The following is a 21,015-nucleotide window of genomic DNA, read 5'->3' as shown; positions in this document are numbered from 1 at the left end:
TAGAAATGATGATGGAAATAATAAAACAAGGGGTCATTTCATCAACCTGAGGGAAGAAAATGGGATTTCATAAAACGCCAACACTGGCACAGTCACGATCCAAACACCAAAACAAAAACAGCAAAAGAGCAGTTCTTTTAAAGGTACAACATGTACAACCCCAATTCCAAAAAAAGTTAGGGTGCTGTGTAAAATGTAAATAAAACCAGAATGATTGTAAAGTCTCATATTTTTCCCATATCTTATTCACAATAGAACATAAATGACATATCAGATGTTGAAACAGACATTTTACCATTTCATGAAAAATATGAGCTCATTTTGAATTTGACGGCTGCAACACATCTCAAAAAAGTTGGTACAGGGCCATGTTTACTGTTGTACAGTATCCCCTCTTCCTTTAACAACAGACTGTAAATGAGTGAGGAGACCAGGTGATGGAGTTCTGGGAGAGGAATGTTGTCCCATTCCTGTCTGATGTAGGATTCTAGTGTATCTTTTTTGCTAGATGTTTCCTTTTATGATGCTCCAAATATTTGCTATTGGTGAAAGATCTGGACTGCAGACAGGCCAGCTCAGCATCTGGACTCTTCTACTGTGAAGCCATGTTGTTGTGATGGATGCAGTATGTGGTTTAACATTGTCTTACTAAAATAGTCAAGGCTTTCCCTGCAAGAGACATCCAGATTGGAGCATATGCTGCTCTAAAACCTGTATCTACCTTGCAGCATTAATAGTGTCTTTCCAGATGTGTAAGCTGCCCTAGCCATAGACACAAATGCAACTCCACACCATCAGAGATGCAGGCTTTTGAACTGTGTGCTGATAACAAGCTGGAGGGTCCCTCTCCCTTCTGTCCCCAGGACTTGGCATCTGTGGTTTCCAAAGTGAATTTCAAATTTTGATTAATCTGACCACAGAACAGTTTTCCATTTTGCCTCAGTCCATTTTAAATGAGCTTTGGCCCAGAGAAGACAGTGGTGTTTCTGGATCCTCTTCAGCTTTGTCTTTGCATGATCCAGCTTGAACTTGCATTTGTGGATGGCACAGCCCACTGTGTTGACAGACAATGATTTCTGTAAGTTTTCCTGAGCCCATGCAGTGGTTTCCAGTACAGAATTATTCCTGTTTTAATGTGGTTTCCAATTAACCTGATTAGTTACCAAATGTTCCTCCAGCTGTTTTTATTAGTAACACTTTAGGCTTGGTTGTACTTTTTATGTGGACGGCTGCACAGACACAAACTGCCACAGAATAGTGATGCTGAAACATTCATATCTAGCAGTGGTTTCCTCCTCACCACAAACCATTATTTTCCCAAAAGTTAGGGGGTAGTGTCTTCAAAAATCACACCCGTAGTATATTTTTACGTCTGGCACTGTCACATCTATAAAGAAAACTTAGATGTGCGCAGGTGAAAATTCCCCCTCACAGGACCCTTGCAAAGGGGCATTTCCAAAGATTTTACATCCTGTTTGATGTGTAGACACTCACGATTCTGCAGATGCGTCAAGCACAAAACAGGCCTGAAAGCTGTATGATGCTAATATGAAGCCATAAGTGAGCATGATCTAGAAATGTTGCAGTCTACTCTGGGCCAAAGCTCCTTTAAAGTAGACTGAGGCAGAATGGAAAACTGTTCTGTGGTCAGATAAATCAAAATTTATGGAAACCACAGGCCCTATGCCCTGTGGACTATAGAGGAGAGACCATACAGCTTGTTACCAGTGCACAGTTCAAAAAGCCTGCGTTTCTGATGGTATGGGGATGCATTAGTGCCTTCCCCAACAGAAGACATTTCAATCAGCATAATCCAATAAAGAAGATCCATGATGTTGAGAAACAGACAACAATGTGACAACATTCCTCTCCAAAAACTCCAGCGCCTAGTCTCTTCACTTCCACCTTTTATTTACAGACTGTTGTTAAAAGAAGAGAGGATGCTACAAAATGGGGAACATGGCTCTGTCCCAACTTTTTGAGATGTGTTGCTGCAATCAAATTCAACATGAGTAAATATATTTCACAAAATGGTAAAATGTCTCAGTTTCAACATCTGATATGTTGTTTATGTTCTATTGTGAATAAAATATAGGTTTATGAGATGTGAAAATCCTTGCATTCTGTTTTAATTTACATTTTACACAGTGTACCAACTTTTTTGGAACTGGGGTTGTATTTTATGTGGAAGAAGATATCTTTAATAGATATTTTCATGAACAATATGCCAAACCTCATCCCAAGGATACTACATATTTTAGATATTCATAATTAATATCTAACACTTGTTAACAGCCATGTGGAATCTATTAAGCAAAACCCCAAATCCCAGTCCTTCTAGAAACAGTCCAGCCAGGAGTCAGAGCTGTAGGAAGCATCACAGACACAGTAAATACTTTATGACTGCAATCTGAGACTTTGGTATTTTTTCTTATTCTTGTAAACATTTGTTTCTCAACAGCTGCCGCTCTGGGCTGCAGAAATGACCCTACTTTGGGTTCTGTTGTTTTAAATGTGCAGAAGATGCATAATTATGGTCTGTCCATGGACTGAAACATCCACTGTGCCCACACACATTAAGCATAAGAAGATGAGTCTTGTTGTTGGCTTTAATGTTGCAAAGTGTAAGAAACCCAGCAAATATACAGGTCTATTTAGGTAGTAGGATCTCTGAAAATCTTTGGTCACAGGGAGCCCCTTCTTAAAGCCAGCCCCCGGCCTATGGATGATGGTGGTAACCTAATCCAGGTCCTTATAACACGATGCACTGATACAAAACATATACCATCGAAGGGTAAAAACCAACCCTTCTCATTGAAAACCAGAGTTTAAAACATGAAATATTTATGGGAAACATAGGTGTAAGTGCAAGGTCTTTCTCCATATTTTAAAGTTTGTTTTGACTCATTAATATTTGTAAATTTAATAGCCTGAGGGTACGTGGTAGTACGTGTTTCAGTTTTATTCACATAGATAAAGCTTTCCCTCTCATATTTCTTAAATTTTGCTGCCCTTGTGCTCAATCGATGTTGGATGTAGCTCTCAGACTCTGAACAGACAGATACGATATCTCCATGCCGGTCACATTTCCATTTTTAGCTCATGAACTGTAAACTTTCCACAGCAGCAGCCCTGAGCTTGACACCAGTGTCAGAATATGCAACCAGAATATTAAGAGGTCCTCACCTGCTTGACATCGTATCCCAGAAGAACAAAGTTCAGATCAGGAGAAACTGCAAACTTTGAGGCCTTAAAAGTTGCCTGTGGGAAGAAACAGAGATGCGGTTAGAGCTTTTTCTTTAATTTCTCAATCAATCGCTTTATTCTCTCAGCTGGGTTAACCTGGAATATCTAACAGGAACATGTGGAAAACAAATGATACAGGATTTCATGAGGCTCAGAAAAGGACCAGACAATGAAATCATATCAGCCAAAATATCATTGTGATAAGATGAATAAAGATGAAATATAACTCCATGCAATACTTTCTAAAATGCCGTGATTTACAAAACACTGACATAATCATTACAGTGCATTCAGAAAGTTTTCAGACCCCTGTCACTTATTTCAGTTTTGTATGCTGCAGCCTGATGGTGATCCTTATCTCCAATTTCCACATAGAGCGACCCCGCTGTAATCCACCAGCGAATCGTACTGCGGAGCAAATGGCTCCCTCTCTAGTCTATCAGAGCATTTCCACAGCCGGGGCTCTAGTCAGGCAGCGGCGCATGCCTGAAGTGCCACTTCGCTCCGCTTTGTTAGAGATACGCTGCAAGTCTATTTTCAGCGCCAGCTGCTGCAAAACCGCGTCAATATCCGTCAGTCAGAGAGCACCAAAAAGGAAGTCTCGTCGAATATCCAGTTCTTTCAAAATAAAACAATGCACAGACTCCTGGTCGCAAATCATCATGATATGAACATTACATTTCATCCTGCAGTGAGAGCAAAGGGTCACCGAGAGGTCAGTGGGTCACAGAGCAGCAACGGCACCACTGATGAGGAAAAGTTAACTTTTGAGGATATTTAGGCAAAGAATTTTCCTTAAAACCACAGATCCTTTCAGCAAACATTAACCTTTTAACTTCCTAATGTACTCACCCAATGGCAGAAGTAATAAGAACATGGACTTATACCAGAAAGGATGATAGGCTAACCCCGAAAGGTAAAATCATCCGCTGTTGACATACTATTCCTGCGTGAACTCGCAGTTCTCCCATGATATCTGCCTGCTGATCAGGGCTGCGCGCTGCAGTGCAGTGCACTGCAGCGCTCTAGACCTGCTTCCAGTGGGTGAGGTCACTCTCCCTCGGTCGGAGCAAACCTGCAGCGTTTCAGTGCCCGGTGCAGTCATCCTATGTGGAAATTGCGGGTTAGGCCCAGTTTGAGGTCATGGGTGTTACAGAACAGGTTCTTTGAGGATATCTCTTTACTTTGCTCCATTCAGCTTTCCCTTAACCCAGAGCAATCTCCCAGTCCCTACTGCTGAAAAACACCCCCACAGCTTGATGCTGCCACAACCATGCGTCGCTGTTGGGATGGTACTGAGCAGGTGATGAGCGGTGTCTACTTTCCTCCAGATATAGTGTTTAGAATTGAGGCCAAACAGTTCAATCTTGGTTTCATCTGAGCAGAGCCTCTAAAGTCCAAGAGTCCTTCAGGTGTTTTCTTGCAAACTCCAAGTAGGCTTTCATGTGTTTTGCACTGAGGAGAGGCTCCTGTCTAGCCACTCTGCCATAAAGCCCAGATCAGTCAAGGGCTGCAGTGATGGTTGTTCTTCTGGAACCTTGTCCCATCTCCACAGAGGATCTCTGGAGCTCAGTCAGAGTGACCATCAGCTTCTTGGTCACCTCTCTTAGACCATTTTCCTCCGATTGCTGGCTGGGTGACCAGTTCTTGGAAGAGTCCTGGTTGTGCCGAACTTTTTCCATTTGAGAATAATGGAGGCCACTGTGCTTTTGGGAACCTTCAGAGCAGCAGAATTTGTGTCATAGTCTTCCCCAGATCTGTGCCTTGCAACAATCCCATCTCTGAGCTCTGCAGGCAGTTCCTTTGCACTCATGGCTTGGTTTTTGCTCTGGTATGTATTCTCAGCTGTGAGGCCTTCTATAGAGAGGTGCTTTTTTTTTCAAATCATGTCCAATCAATTTAATTTACCACAGGTGGACTCTAATCAAGGTGTAGAAACACCACAGCAAAGATCCAGAGAAATGGGAGGAACTTGAACTTCATTTCAAGTGTTTTTGCAAAGGTCTGAATACTTAAATCAATATGTTTTTTCAATTTTAAATTTTTAATAAATTAAAAAAAATATATCTTTTCACTTTGTCCTGATGGGTAGAGTGTAGATTAATGAGCATAAAAAATAATTGTAATTGAATGTAGCATCAGGCTACAAAATGGAAAAAGGAAAGAGGAAAGAGTGTCTGAATATTTCTGAATGCACTGTATAAGAACTACATAGAGTATTGTGGTACAAAACAATTACTGATCAAGTCCCCCAAAGGTTAAGAAAGGCAGACATCATCACTTACGAATGTTGTGTTTTTCAGCAGCAGTTGTGTCTCGTTGTTGTGAATGTTTGCTTTCAGAACGTCTCCATCCCAGCTGCGGTAAATGATTTCTTCATCTAAGACAGACAAGACATTTCAAAATCACTGCATGTCATTTTATTCAGTGCCATTTTTAAGGTTTTGGATGTTTCCTTCAGCTGAAATAAAAGAACCAAAGACTAGACCATAAGGAGGATTAAGGGGCCCCAGCCGATAATTTGACAATAACCCAATGCTTTTTTTTTTTTTTTTCATAATTCATGATCATTAGCTATTATAGCAAAAAATATAAACATGGTTTTTCACAAAAAAAATTAGACTTTCTAAATAAAAAATACATGCTTGTATGAGCTTTGTTGCTTCTTTTGTATAATAGATGTCATAATTTGGCTGGAATCCAAATACAAGTTTGGATACTGGAAAAGAAATGGACTCTTACAATAACAACACATTTTTAAAAATTCAGCTTTTTTCATAATCAAAGTTTGTTGCAGTTAACTTTAGCCGTTAGCTACAGCAGTGTGAGTTTTAGCAAACATAGCTATAGCTAACATAGTTGTGTAGCTTACGTAGCTAATTTTAGCTTTGTAGCTGTTTTAGTATAGCTATTTATGAGCTTCATGAGTTTGCGCTCTATTAGTTACCCACATAGCTTATGTAGCTAATGTTATCTTGGCAGCTTTGTTATTATAGATATCTATGGGCTTCACGAGCTTGAGCTTTTAGAAATGTAAGCAATGTTGTCTACGTAGCTTATGTAGCTAACATTAGCTTTGCAGCTTTGTTAGTAAAGATATATATGGGCTTCATGAGCTTTAGATATGTGAGTTAATGTGGCTACTTTATGTACATAGTTTATGCAACTAACAGAGCTATGTAAGCTGAAAACTATCCCAGCACACAGCAGACTGTAAATATTTGACAGCAGCTCTGACATGGGGAGGAGGAGCGGGCTCCTTGGGCAGTGAGCATGTAGGACTGCTCACTCCTAAACATGAAGTTGGAGGGAACGAGAATCGAAACCCAGTTCATTCAGAAAGTACCAGGTAATGAATATGCTGTGTTTTGCACACACTCTCAATGTCTCTCTTACTGTGTACAGTAAAAATGCACTCACAGAACACCTTATTAAACCTAGCAAATATAAAATGTGGTTACAGACTGGTATTGGCACTGTTGCAGCCTACTTCAGTAAGACAAACACTGCTGATAACCAGTTAAATAGAGCAAATATGTGTCATTAGACCATTGCAACCATGACAAGCTAAACCAAGCTAAACAGATGACAATGACTCCCTCCAGAAGAAGCTACAACATCAACAACAAAGACATGGGCTCTTTTATGAAGGTCTGTCAAAGACCACTTGGACTTGACTTCCAGCCAAATAAACACTGACCCACTTAGAACAATTCAGATTTAATCCCTAATCAGCATTTCAGTCCAGAGAGGCCTGAATTATATTAATCTATCTGACAGGTTGAAATCATATAAATGTCAGAGATTAAGCCTTGAGGCACCAATTTCAGGAGGGACAGGCTACGGACACGACTACACTCGCAACATTTTAGAGGATAATGAGAGGAAAATAAATCGACATGGACTGTATGCGTTCAAAAGCTGAAAAATGGAAATGGCTTTTTACCACAGTCCTTTCAAATCCTTTATATGCAGTTCATGTATCAAATCAATGCTGATATAAAAAAATTTCACAGAGAAAATAATTGAAAAAATGGGGCACAGTCCTCCTGAGTTGAAAACAGTTCCATCAAAAAATGCTCCGGGGAAAAAGGTGTGGAGCAATCTCAGCTGTGATTAAAAATGTCCCAGTGACTCACCAATGATTCATAAAGGCCAAGAAATTAAAGGCAATCCCCTGTTAAGACAACTATTGACACTGTTACAGGCTGATAAATGACACAGTTCTGCTTTCTCCTCTCCTTGTTGAGGAGAGGATAAAACACAAAACATGTTAGAGTGTGATATCTGTGGGAGAAGAAGAAATGGTTCACACTGTTGACTGGACTCTTCATTATGGAAAAATAAGAGGGTATAGGTTAACTCCTCTTGCATAGGATGAATTAAACCCAAAATGATGATCACTACTGAACTGCATCCCAGGAAAATAAAAAGTAGCTTTAATTACCATCATCAAAAAGTTGCTGGTTATGTGGCAGCAACAACTGCATATGTACAGTGCTTAACAAATTTATTAGACCACCACACAATGTAAGGTTTATGCCTCCGTATTGGTAACTACCAAACTCATTTTTTATGTTTCTCTAATGGTAAATACATCAGAATGTATAAACTTTTTAACCACAATGATATATCAATGCTAAAAGATTGTAATTACTGTTTTCCATGAATTTTCAAATTTACTGCTTAACAAGAAAACAGAAAAAATAGTAAAGCACATTATTATTTCTTGATTACGTCAAATTATAGTTATTTAATTACATTAGTAAGCAGAAAAACTTGTTTTAGTGGTTGAATGCTTTGTAATTTCTGATCTCATAAACAAACCTAGTCAGGCGGCTCAAATTTGGGTATAAAAAAATGTGAATTCAATTTCAATTTCCTGATCAAAATGGTAAAACGTTGAGAGCATTAAAGCACTTCATGGTGCTGGATGGACTCTGACACAACTAAGGAAGGACTACAGTGTGCTCACAGTGTGGTATATCACATATCGACTCAGGTGCAGTTAGAGAACAGAGAGGAATATTCGATCTCAGTATTCTTTGTTATTAGTGCACAAAGTGAAGACAACACTACAAGAAAAGGGCAAAAACCTCTCCTCTGCACAAGACAGCCTGTCGGTGTGGCTCTCTGCTCTGGTTTTAACAAGAAGAGCTGTCCAGTTTGGAGTAAACTGCAGCAGTCCTACTGCAACATCCAAGCTAACAGCTTGGACAATATGGACAAGCCCACCACCATGATCTGAAAGCCATGATGAAACGGACCAGGAGTAGAGCAAGAACATTATTTTCTGTCACGGCAAGTGTTCAGTGTTGCTCTCTGCGCTTGTTTGGATAAGTTCAGACAAAAGCGCTGCTGCAGCTCAGTCCCAGATAATGACAGGCCTGCTAGAGTCATTATCTGGGACACAACAACTCATTAGCTGTATACAACTAACCATTATCTATTACATAATCATGAAACAGCAGGGCGGCAGAATAGCGACAACAACGTCTTCTGTCACAGAAAGCTTTCTGTGTTGCTCTCAGCGCTAACTGTACTGAAGAAATGTGTTGGTCTGGCCGAGCTAACGTTCGGCTAGCAGCTGTTGCATACAAGCACAAGAAACCCTTTTCCCCTTAACTATCACACACTCACGCTAACGCGGTTTGGCAGGAGAGCAAAAAAGAAAATGTCAGTTTGACTAAAGTGTTGCTGTGACCAATTCAGAGCTAATCGCTATAGCCAGCAGCCAGCATACACAAGCATTCACACAAGAAGTTACCTTTTCCCCCTCAACTATCACATAATCATGCCAAAGCAGGTCAGCAGAAGAGTGAAACATCTTTCCCAACATGAAAAGCTTATATGTTTTTTTTTTAATTCTTTATCATACAGAAACGTGGCCCAGTTGGGGTTAAACAGAAGCCATGCTAAAGCCGTATCTGCAGTATTTACAGCAGTGAAGGCAGCCATTAGAGGGCTTTCAGCAGAAATAATCCCCGGCCATAACGCAACTCTGTATGTATGGCTCTAGTTGACACAGTGGAGGCAGCCAGTACTGCCAGCATTCAGTCGAAGCAAACCCAACTCTGTATGGTAGGGCTCTAAAATAAGCATCACTCACTCATTCAGTTAGTCAGTCAATCAGTATACAGACCATCTGTAGGGCTGACCTCAGCGGTCAGCCAAAAATATATGCGTGTCATATACTTTTGACAGTGTCAGAACAGGCAGGGTCCCACGCCCCTTTTAAGATCTTTGGCACCACTCCAGGGGTGCCAAGACCCCAGGTTGGGAACCCCCGCTTTAGAGTAAATAATTATGACATAATGAGTCAAAAAAAAAAAAAAATCCTCAACAGTATTGACATTGAGTACACAAAATTACTCATGTCTGAGTTACAAATACATGAATGAATTCAAAATCCAATGAAAATTTCAAATGTCAAATAAATATAAAAACTGTCAGATTTGGTTCAACACAACTCAAAAAAAATTCCTTCCTAATTTTTGAAGTTTAGTTATGAATATGCTGTGGAAAATAAGCAGTCATATTTTTAAACATACCACCCACTGAGAGCTGTGAGGTCTGGAGGTTAGAATGTCAGCACCTGTGTACCGATGTCCAAATGCTGCTGAGTCATAGCATTGAACAATAGCCCTGTCAAAACCCTGGTGATACAGTAGGATTAATTTGTGCTTTAGAGCTGAACAAGTTTGACCTTTCTGTATCTGTGTGATCCAAAAGATCCAGCAATGACTCATCAAACACAGCCAGATTTCAGAGTTACCCTTGACTGACTTCTTATCAGTTTTATGAAGAGACTTACATGCCTAGATGATCTGACTGGTGATCAATTTACTTTTGCAATGAGTGCCTTGTGGTCGCACACATTTTCAAAGTCTTGAAAGTCTAGCCAACCTTCTTATCAATAGTATACAGTATATTCAATGGCAGTCTTTCCAGACTGTTCTAGGTCAGGGCAGTGTTCATGGGCATTTTTTTTAAATAATCTGCAAATGTCCAATTGAATGTAATCTGGAATTTTGCAGAATAGTCCAATAACATAGTATAATGATAAAAGCAAAAAGATAGCCTTGCGTATTGTCTCAGAACTATTTTATTGTTGGGTTTTTTAACATTTTCTAACAAAACCTTCTTACCGTTGATCCACCTGGCATCAGGATCATGAATCTGGAAGTTTCTATGGAAAAGATCATCAAGAGTCAACTGTGAACCCAAGAGTTTTCCACTGTCATCTGCAGGAGAAAAAAGAAAACACCATGCACATGTCATTAAATTAAAACCCAGCTTAAACGGAACAGCAGCTTTTTATCAAACTGATAAAGTTATGTTTTTATCATTCTGGCTATGAGACGGTGGACCAGCTCTTTACCCTTGCAGGGCTCCTTGAGGGAGCATGGGAGTTTGCACATCCAGTCTGTATATGTTTTGTGGATTTGGAGAGGGCTTACAACTGTGTCCCAGGAGATATGTGGGGGGTACTGTGGAAATATGGAGTCCCAGGGCCTCTGTGGCATTCATATATGACCAAAGTGAGAGCTCTAATCTCATCATGGGCACAAAGTCAAACACATTCCTGGTGATTGCTGGCCTCCGCCAGGGCTGCCCCTTGGCCGTGATTCTGTTTGTGGTCTTCCTGAACAGGATCTCGAGGCGCAGCCAGGGGAAAGAGGACTTTTGCTTCGGGAACCTCAGAATTTCATCTCTGCTTTTCTCGGATGGTGTGGTTCTGTTGGCTTCTTCAGACAGGGGCCTGCAGCAGGCACTGGGACGGTTTGTGGCTGAGTGCAAAGTGGTCAGGGTGAGGATCAGCCCCTTCAAGTCCGTGGCCCCAGTTCTCTGCTGGAATATGGTGGATTACTCAAGGTAGGGAGGCAGCTGAGGTAGTTTAGGCATCTGGTCAGGATGACTCCTGGTTGCCTCCTTGTGGAGGGGCATATCCACCTGGAAAGAGACCTCTGGGTAGACCTAGGGCTGGCTGGATTATCTCATCTGGCCTGGGAATGCCTCAGAAGATCTGGGGAATGTTGCTGGGGAGAGAGACGACTGGGTAGACTTCAGCAGGTAAAGATGTTAGCTCCAAGGGGGAGCTAACACCTTTTCTGAAGGAGTGTTCTGAAGGAAATACTATCAAATTTGAAACGAAAAGTGTTCAAAAATATCAAGGTATCATTTGTTGACGGATTGAGAGCAGATATGTTAGCTTTTGGCCAAATACCTAAAGACTAACACATAAGCTAGCATATGGATAATTAAGGCACTGAATATTCATGAGACTGAGGACATCATAAAAAAGATCAGGTGAAACTACTGACATGGATGGATTTTAAATCTAACACTGATGATGGCTATAATGAAGCTAAAACCTAAAGGACTGCTGACAGATTAGCAACACAATCACGAAGCAGCAACCATGAACTAAACTTTGCTTCAGCCGATCCATTGACCAGAGGACAGTACTGAACTATTCACAGTGGTGTTTATCCTTCTCTTCTCCACATAAACCACTGTTGCTGGATTTTATAGTTTTAAGTGGTCAGCAGCTACAGTTGAGTTCTTCAGCTTATGAAGAATAAGTCAGTAAGACCCCAGTTTTACTGAAATGCTGAGTTCTAATGTGGTGTCTGATGAGAACTGACTGCTGGTTAGCTGTTTGTTGTAATAGTTTGTTGGTGTTTTTATATTGAGTAGGTTATGTTGCTGTTGTATAGCTATCAGGCTAAAGTGAGGCTAACAGCTCAGGTTCACGATCAGGCTTGGGTTTTACAGTCTGTGACCCATGGGGACAAACAAAGTGAAACAACACTGATCAGAGCAACTTAAGATCTAATTATATTTAAGCTAATAATGAGTGAGCTTTTCATATAGGTGTCATTTGCTAACTAAACTAAATTGCTACCTCTGTTCATGGGGTCTCAGTCTTCCACACTGTTCTTTTTGGCTGTTTCTTTTTAGTCTTTTCGGCATTGTAAATATATAAAGTCAACACCTCACTGTAAAGATTTAAAGGTCCCATAAGATCACCGCTTCAAAACACTAGTGTCTACTGAAAGCTTGTCAGGCCTCTCGTGCATAGTTACAGTTGCTAACCTAGGATTGGACAGTGGCCATTTAAGGGGGGGCTTAGTGAAGGATCAAATGGCATTGACAGCCCTCAAAACAAAAATATTGATACTTGGAGACTTGGAGGGTGATTGGATAAACGCTATGTCTGTCACATCTCTACAGGCCAATCAAAGCAACAAAACACGTGACGTAGCCGCTATCAAGCTGCGCGTACGCAGCTACTGAGGTATAACGCGAAACATGGCGACTATAGACATGTAAGTGCGCAACTTTTGTCTTTTTTGAAAAGAAAACAACTCACTGCTGTTCTTTGTTCTTCTTTTAACGAAGAAATGTTGTCAAGTTCTAATAAAACTAGTGCTTTAGCAGCATCCACACTAATCTGCACCAGCTCTTGCTGCTGCTTGTTTACGCCATGACTCTGCTGCGTCTGAAAGTACTGCCCCTCATTGCTGATTGGTTCTGTCACTTTCTAACTGGGCCCAAACGGTTCAGATGGGAGCTTTGCAAGATGGATTCGCCAGTGAAAAACAAGGAAACGGGCGTATACATTTGCTTTGCAGGGTTAGCTGTCTGTGACTTGGTAAGCTGAATTGCATGCAACTACACGAGATGGCTGACGCTTGCACATGGCAGTCGACTTCAACTGTAGTGCCCATGTGCGTTTTCAGAAAGTGTCCTGTCTACATGGAGACAGGGATGTTTTGAAAACTCTTCCAAATTGTTCCATTTTCAGCCACCCCCTGTGTGGACAGAAAGCCAAAATGCAACAAAAGTTTTGCGTTTTCACCTGAAAACGTGGTCGTGTAAACAGGGCCTTACAGATTAATTTCTGATGTAGCTTTACATGGATCTAAAGTAACATTATGAAAGTCATCTGAAGAAAAAGTGTCCTAATACATGCAGATAAAGCTGTACCTGTTTATTAACTGACAATTTCAGGATTAAATTTCGTCCAGATGTTGTTTAACACATCAGCTGCACTCTTCATCACCCTATCCTCATTTTCACCGTGTAAACAATTAGAGATCTGTTTGTGTATGTGAGATTCATCTCAGACTGTCTCTGGTTACCTGCTGTGTACTTTCACTGCTGTTCTGAATTAATAAAAATGCAAATGAAGGCAAAACAAACCAGAGAGTTTGCAGCAAACATATCCTACTGTGAAAGGATATTGATGTAATATAGACAAATGTAAGCTGAACACAGCAAAAACAAGTCAGACACACTGATAAAGTCCATTTTTCTATCATGTGTGCTCATATCTGATGCACCTGCAGGGAGTCTCACCTTTAGACAGCAGAACAATGGACAGGCCGATGAGAGAGAGCACCACCAAAATAACCAGCAGGGAGATGCCGATGCCTTTCCAGTTTTTATCAGCTGCAATCGCTCCGAGGTCCTGAAAACAAGAGGAATGAAACATGTCAAAATAAAGCATGAATTAAAACAAAATAAAACACAGTGAAGTGTGGTGAACGGGTTATTTACAAAGGAAAAAAGTCCTTGAGCATGACGAAGCACTCAAGCACTATTTAGACTGAAGCAGAACTTTCATTAGATAAAAAATTAGTAAAGCTAACAATTGGAGTCTTTTAAAAATTGTATTTGATGTACTTGATAAAAAAGCAGAGTTTATTCAGTTTGGGGTAAGTTTTAGTGCACACTAATAATAAAAATGTACAGGAACTAGGGCTGTCAGTGTTTTATTTTGTAATTGCAATTGTTTTTTTTGTTTTTTTTTAGTTCAATGCAACAATATGAAGCAATTCTCAACTCAGAACAAGACTGCTCAAGACTCTTTTCTCCTTTCATCTGGCTGGATGTTCAACAGGAGGTCTACAGGACTGAGGGTCAAGACTCTGTCTGCTTTGAGATTGTTAAAATTAGATTTGCATATGTCAGCAGGATGACCTGTAGGTCAAATATGTCTTAACATGCAGGGTGGAAAAAGAATTTGATACAGATAAAAAAGAAAATCAAAATGGCCAAATTAACTTTGCCTTTTCGGTGTCACAAGTCACAGATTACTTGTTACCAGTTACTTTTTTTTTTGCATCACGGACTACTACAGGCCCTGAGAAGACAAAATAACCTTAACCCTCTCTCCTGCACAAGCTGGTATCCTGGCCCTTTGAGGGGCTTAACACAGTTATTGAAGGAGTGTAATATTCAGTAAACTTGGTCTTGTTATAGAGTGTTAAAAGGGGAGAATCTTGAGATACCTACAGAGTTCAGCAGATGCACAGAAACAGAAACTACCCCTTTAGTGGATAACACAGGAAAAACTCTAACTCACTATGTTTGCTGTCTGTACTTCCTGTCATATTGTGGTCTGAAATCAGAACAGTTCCATTAATCCTGGTATCAGTTGAAATGAGGGTCAGACAAACAAAACTAGCAGCTTCATTTGGACATACAACACTAACTGAAATAAATCAACTATAAAGTACAACTCCTGTTTATAAATCTTTGAATGGTTTGGCACCCCGGTACCCTTTCTGACCTGCTCCACTCAGCTCCCTCAGATTGTCAGGTACAGGCCTCCTTAATGTACCTAAAGTCAGAGGTAAATCTGGTGGAGCATTTGGCCACTGTCCTGTGGAATAAGCTGCCTGCTGACTGGAGATGTGTAGACATTTTAAGTTCTTAGTGGTCTAAAGACACAGTTTTTCTCTCATGCCTTTGAATGTTTGACCTATAGTACATTTATGTTTTGGATATGTAGTCCTGAAAGAAAAGGCAACAAAACCTGTATTATATAGGTTTATTTTGTGTGTGTATGGGTGTGTATGGGTGTGTATCAGTGCACTGGATGCATGTGGGGTGGTAGCGTTATTTTGTTATAGTGTTTACAGTTTGTTTTTATCTTCTGTAAAGCACATTGAGTTTACATGAGTGATAAATGATTAATCATGATTAATTAGTCTGAGATAAAAGAGGATTGAAAATGTTCATTTTTTGATAGTCCTACTTATTTTGGAAGCATTACAAGACAACAACTGTATCCTTAAGGGATGAAATAGTCCATGATCAACAGGTTTTTCTTCAACAAGAGAAGGAATGCCTTCATTGTGGACCTTAGTTGCACCACTGTTTTCACATTAATGTCAACAGCCCTAAAAACAATGTTAATAAAAAAAGGGGGCTAGGCTTGTACAAACCTAATCCTGGAAGTCCGTTTTCCAAGGGTTAACTTTCTATATGACCTAATTCTTAAACCATATTGCACCAAAAAACTCTCCACAGGAGAAAAACCTGCAGGGCTCTGCTCAAATAGGGGGCTTCATTTGACCTGAACATTGAACTGTTGTTAAAAAAAAAGACAAAAACTTCCATCTGTTCTTGCTTTTTACTCAGTATTGCCCACATACTCCAAAGGTTTGTCCAGTTACAGCTGCTGTCACTGTGCTGAACAATAAAAAAAAAAAACATGTCACTGCAGACCTATTTCTGCACATATATGACATGCTCCATCATCCTGACACCATTTTAACAGCTCCATTTCATTTACACTGTCAGTCATGGAATAAATCTATCTGGTCAACAGCCTGAAAACCTGTCTGAGCATGTATGGATCTGCTTGTTTTTAAAGCCTTTCAGTGATAGGAGACGACCAAAGACACATATCTAGAGTTTTTCCACTCCTTCATCTTCACCTCGTCTCTGTGACCCCTCATTATTAAAACTCCTCATCTCTTACATGAGGAACATCATTTTCCACAGAGAAGATTTCTCCACCGCTCTAAATATAACATCATATCCTCCATGTTCTCTGTTTGTTTTCTGTTTTGTTTAACCTCATTAGCTGGGGCAACACTCATTACATTACACATCAGGGAACATTATTTTCAACACAATTTCAACACCGGATCATTTTCATTTACTCCAGTGATACGCTGATTCTCTGCCCGGTCATGAGCTTTCTGGACTTTTTCTTTTTCATATCATGAATTTTATTGAATCCTGGCATGCCCTGCTGTGAAAAGGAGCTATTAGGAGCCACTGTGTGGTGATTTTAAGGTCCAGCTTTAGTTTTACATAAAGAAAAATACATAAACAACATTAATTTGAATGAAGGGAAGTCAGTTTTAAGCATCTTTTACTCGTTCCAAGTCAGAAAAAGCTATCCAAAGGGGACTGCCAAAATCATCTGTATAGCTGCTACCGTCCAGTACTTTTGGAGAGTATCTTCATGACTCTGGGGTTTTCTGATATCAGCCTGATTCAGCTCAGATTTCAAAAGTTAACAGGATGATCATTCCTCTCAGTAGTGGTGGGATTAGCGATACAGTATCGATATATCGATATTTAAAAAGTTCTCTTTTGGTATTTATTACTCTAGCAAAGTATCGAAACCAAATGAGTACTTTCAAATGCGTCTCACCACCACTTCTCCACCAGGTGCCTCCCTGCCTCTCTCTCCTCAAGACTGTTTTGGCTTTACTGCTCGTCCGTGTCACGTGACTTTGGAGACCAATCGGACATCGATCCTGCTGTACCATGTGACTTTGGGGACCAATCATAAATGAGTAGCAGATTTCAGCAACTCCACTAGCTCGCATAAGAATTCATTTTATAGTCTGTGATGTGAACCTGGCTGTCTTTCTCATTCAATGTCGACTCCAGTAAATTCCAAAATTGTAAGAAAACATAAAAAATACTGAGACCGCAAGCCAATACCATAAAATGTATAAAGACTGAGTTGTAGAAACATAAAAAGATAAACATTTCTATGAAAATCTTTGATGACTTGTATTTCTTACATTTTTACTTGAAACTGGGGGCTATAGGTGGCTACTATATCCCTTCTATCTGAATTAAACAAAAATAAAATCTGGCATTTTTATGTTGCTGATATTTAAATGTTTTATAAACGTTTGTGCTATGATAATATTTGATTTATTTTATTTTTTACCTGCTTGCACAAATATTTAATTTTAATTGAATTTTCTCCCTTAATACATTTCTGAACGATATGCATATGCCCTTTTATTTGCCTAAAATTTTTTACCTTTTGAAAGTTCAATATTTCATTCTTTCTTCAAAAGTATCGGTATCTGTATCATTAACGATAAAATTACATTGAAAAGTATCGGTATCAAATTTTAAAAATTGGTATCACCCATCTCTACTCAGTAGACGTGAGAAAAGTGTCAGAGCGGGAGCAATGTAAAAAAATCCAACTTGATTGTTGAGTGAACAAATTCTGAATCAGTGGGTGCACTTTTGATAACTTCACTAGTTGACTTAACACATTATACTGAGATTCTTAAACTATTGAAGATACCTAACATTACCATTATCTAGGGGCTCAACTGTAAATAGTTGGCTAAACTACTTTTGGTTAGCCAACTGATATATTTTTTTTCCAATGAAAACATTTTGTGCCATTTAATGGCAACATGAAGTTTTCGCCCCTTGCCTCAAAAAAGCTGTAAAACTTGTTACTGAAATATTATATGATCGACCCTAGCATTTGTTTTTGCAGAGAATGAGAGAAAAGCACAGCTTAAATATATATATATTTTTTAATTGTTTTTATGTTGAATATGTATTTTAAAATAGGCTTTTAAAATTAATAACTTTAAAAAGCAAGAGTTTCCTCTGAAGGGTGGCTGGGCTCAGCCTTAGAGATGTGAGTGTAAGGAGCTCAGACATCCAGAGGGAGCTAGGAGTAGAGCCACTGCTTCTTCGTATCAAAAGGAGTCAGTTGAGGTGGTTCGGGCATCTGATCAGGAAACCTCCTGGCAGCCTCCCCCTGGAGGTATTTCGGACATGTCCGGCTGGGAGGAGACTTCTGGGAAGACCCTGAATGTGCTGGAGGGATTACGTATCCTGTCTGGTCTGGGAACACCTCAGGATCCCCCAGGAGGAGTTGGAAAATGCTGATGGGGAGAGGGATGTCTGGGTGGACTTGCTTAGCCTGTTACCCCCACGACCCAGCTCTGGATAAGTGGACGAAGATGGATGGATGGAAAAACAAGAGATTGGGAAACCAATACTTCCCCATTTTATTTCTTTAATTTTTTAATTCTAAATAAGGCCCTGTTTTAAGAGGGGTCTGGTAGCCTATCTTGCATTTTTAAAGCCTACAAATCTGCTTTTACTTGCAACAGAAAAGGTTAGTAATTTTGTTACTACCTCCAGTTCCTTAAGATGTTGTTTTTGATGTTTTTTATGAAGTGGACCTTTGATAAAGGAAATTTTGTCTAACCTTTTAGACCCTCTACTGTGCGCTCCCTGTCTGAAAATGTCCTCAAAAAGGTGTTACCCCCTTTTGGAGTTGTAGTTTTCTTATAGAACAATGTTTTAAAAGAACTGAATAGGATACAATACTTAATTTTTACCTTTGTACTTGATCAGGAATGCGACAAAATCATGAAATTTTCAGCTTGAAAAATAATTAAAATAACAAACCAGCTGTTATATTCCTGCATTTAAAAGTACAATAATTTATAAATAATCCAAAGTAAAAGTAAGGCAATGGACTGCCTGTATTGTGGCAACAGATCCAGCCTCAGAGTTTCAGTGAAGTATCACCAAGGATCATATCAGGAAACCAACAAACCTTATCAATGAACATTTTATCCACCGTCTGTATGCTCATTCTTAATAAATGAAGACAAGTAAGCATCAAGAAAAGCTTTCAAGTGATCCTCTACTTTACAAAGTTCATTTTTACAGAAGTACATTTATGCTTAAATGCAAAGATACTATTGGGGGCAAACTACAGAAATGAATGTTGAAAGCCTGTCTTTACCTTAAAGGTTTGTAACAAAAGACAAAAAGCATTTCTATGTATAAACCATGTTGTGATGAAAACTCCTTTCAAAATTCATGAACAGCTTAAATGTAAGTGTCTATAAAAGTGAACCCTAACATTCAGTATTGTGACAGAAGCATCTGCAGGAGTGTTAAAGCTGTGAGTGTTTCTGAAAGATTGATGGATTCAAAGTCAAACCATGAAGTCAATCTTCCCCTGACTTGTTTTCTCTGAGCTACAAAATACAGTTTACATTTGTTCTGTATGTCAGCCTGAAGGGCTTTCTTTAGAGATGCAGGGTTTGACAGTGTGACAGAATACAGTAGAGCTATGTCACTCTAAACAAATCTATGTGATCATTTATATGGATCCAATGGAGCTTTTAAGATGCCTGACCAGAGCTGTAAGGTCTGGACCAGTGTATTCCTCAGAGGACATTTTTTTAATAAAAGGACGGGCGTTTCAAAGATAAACCACGACTTAATCAATGCAACTATTTCCTTACATGGCTTTAAGAGTGTTTCAACACTGAAAAAAATGTAACAACTTCCTGTTTCATGGTGAACAAAACTCGCCATGACATTTGCTGATATGACTTGAGCTTAAGCTGACTGAAACCCACTGACAGTTCTAAAAAGGCTGCAACAAACAATGATCCCTCCTGCAATTGTCATGTTCACAGTGCATTTGTGGGAGGTTGATACAAGATACAGGGATTTTCACCTTATCACAAACATAACAAAGGTTACAGAAGTTGCCCACTTTAAACATAATAACAAAATTCCCACAAATGTGCAATTACATTTACGTGGATGTATTAGGTTTGAAGGATGGTAAAACTTTCTGGCTTTTAAAATGTTATTATTTCCCATAATGTAATATTACCATGAAAACCAAATACTTGTGGTCACTGTTGTTTGTTGTAGCCTCAACTTCAAGTGGGATCAGGTCAGCTTAAGCTCAAGTCATATCAAAAAACATAGTCATGGCAATTTGATTTTCGCCATGAAACAGGAAGTAGTCTTAAAACACTGGGACCGCCATGAATCCTAGCAGAGTGGATTAAAACGTGGCAAAACAGCAATCTAAGAAAATTATAAATATCGCACAGAAACACTGTTCACAAGTTTAATTGTTTCATAATAATTTAAAATTCACATCTATCAAAATTTGTTTTTCATCTAAGGAAGTTTCTACACTGTATGCCTAAGACACAGTAAGTAGCTTGAATAGGGAGAACCAGCACAGTCATGTCCTGTGAGTTCGTTCATGTGCAAAAACTGAAAAGAACTGTAAAATTTCTTATATTTGGATCAGATGAACCTCCTGTGAGGGCTTAATTAAGAAGAACCCCTTGGATTTTGCAGAATTTTCCAAATTGTCATCAATCCTTTCCTTTTCTCATAGAAAAATTTTTTGGCAGGGTTCATGGCTTTAAAAGTGTTTTAAGACTCTGAAGGAAAAATGACTTCCTGTTTCATGGCGACTACGTTTTTTGATGTGACTTGCGCTTGAGCTGGCTTGACAACAATGTCCCCAACTTTCATTTTTTATGTTCACAGTATGTTTGTGGGAATACAATACACTAGTGAGATACAATGATTTTTAACTTCCCATAAATGTAATAAATTCCTGCAAATGTAATGTTATGTAGCTATACATTTGAGGGACATTTTTATATGGGTTTATTACATTAAAATCTTCAGATTTCTTTTACCTTTTTTTTTTTTTTTTTTTTTGGTTTATTACATCTGTGGGCTGTTATTACGTTGCAGGTGTTACATCACTTCTTATTCTCTTCCCAGAAAGCTTTCTCCCTTTCCCCCCTCATGGGCAGCCCTGCTTTTAAACGTCTGACTCAGCAGTGCTACTGTTGCAATGAAACTGTACTTTATGGGGAGGAGGAGAGCAAACACATTTTCAGGTCT

General features: G+C 39.3%; 1 protein-coding gene across 1 annotated transcript in view; it reads right to left on the bottom strand.

Moving 5' to 3' along the window:
• The window catches only part of LOC121522618 (inactive dipeptidyl peptidase 10-like), a 160,254-nt gene that overhangs the window by 43,971 nt on the left and 95,268 nt on the right, over window positions 1-21,015 (bottom strand). Inside the window, exons 2-5 of the mRNA XM_041807166.1 lie at window positions 13,612-13,723; window positions 10,395-10,490; window positions 5,532-5,626; window positions 3,187-3,261 (exon numbers count right to left, since the gene is read on the bottom strand). Coding sequence (XP_041663100.1) covers window positions 3,187-3,261; window positions 5,532-5,626; window positions 10,395-10,490; window positions 13,612-13,723 — 378 coding nt within the window. The remainder of the gene's footprint in view (window positions 1-3,186; window positions 3,262-5,531; window positions 5,627-10,394; window positions 10,491-13,611; window positions 13,724-21,015) is intronic.

The sequence above is a fragment of the Cheilinus undulatus genome, linkage group 15 (assembly GCF_018320785.1).
Source record: "Cheilinus undulatus linkage group 15, ASM1832078v1, whole genome shotgun sequence".
Lineage (NCBI taxonomy): Eukaryota > Metazoa > Chordata > Actinopteri > Labriformes > Labridae > Cheilinus > Cheilinus undulatus.
The sequence above is the reverse complement of the archived record's forward strand: the minus strand, read 5'-3'. Positions and strand labels throughout refer to the sequence as shown.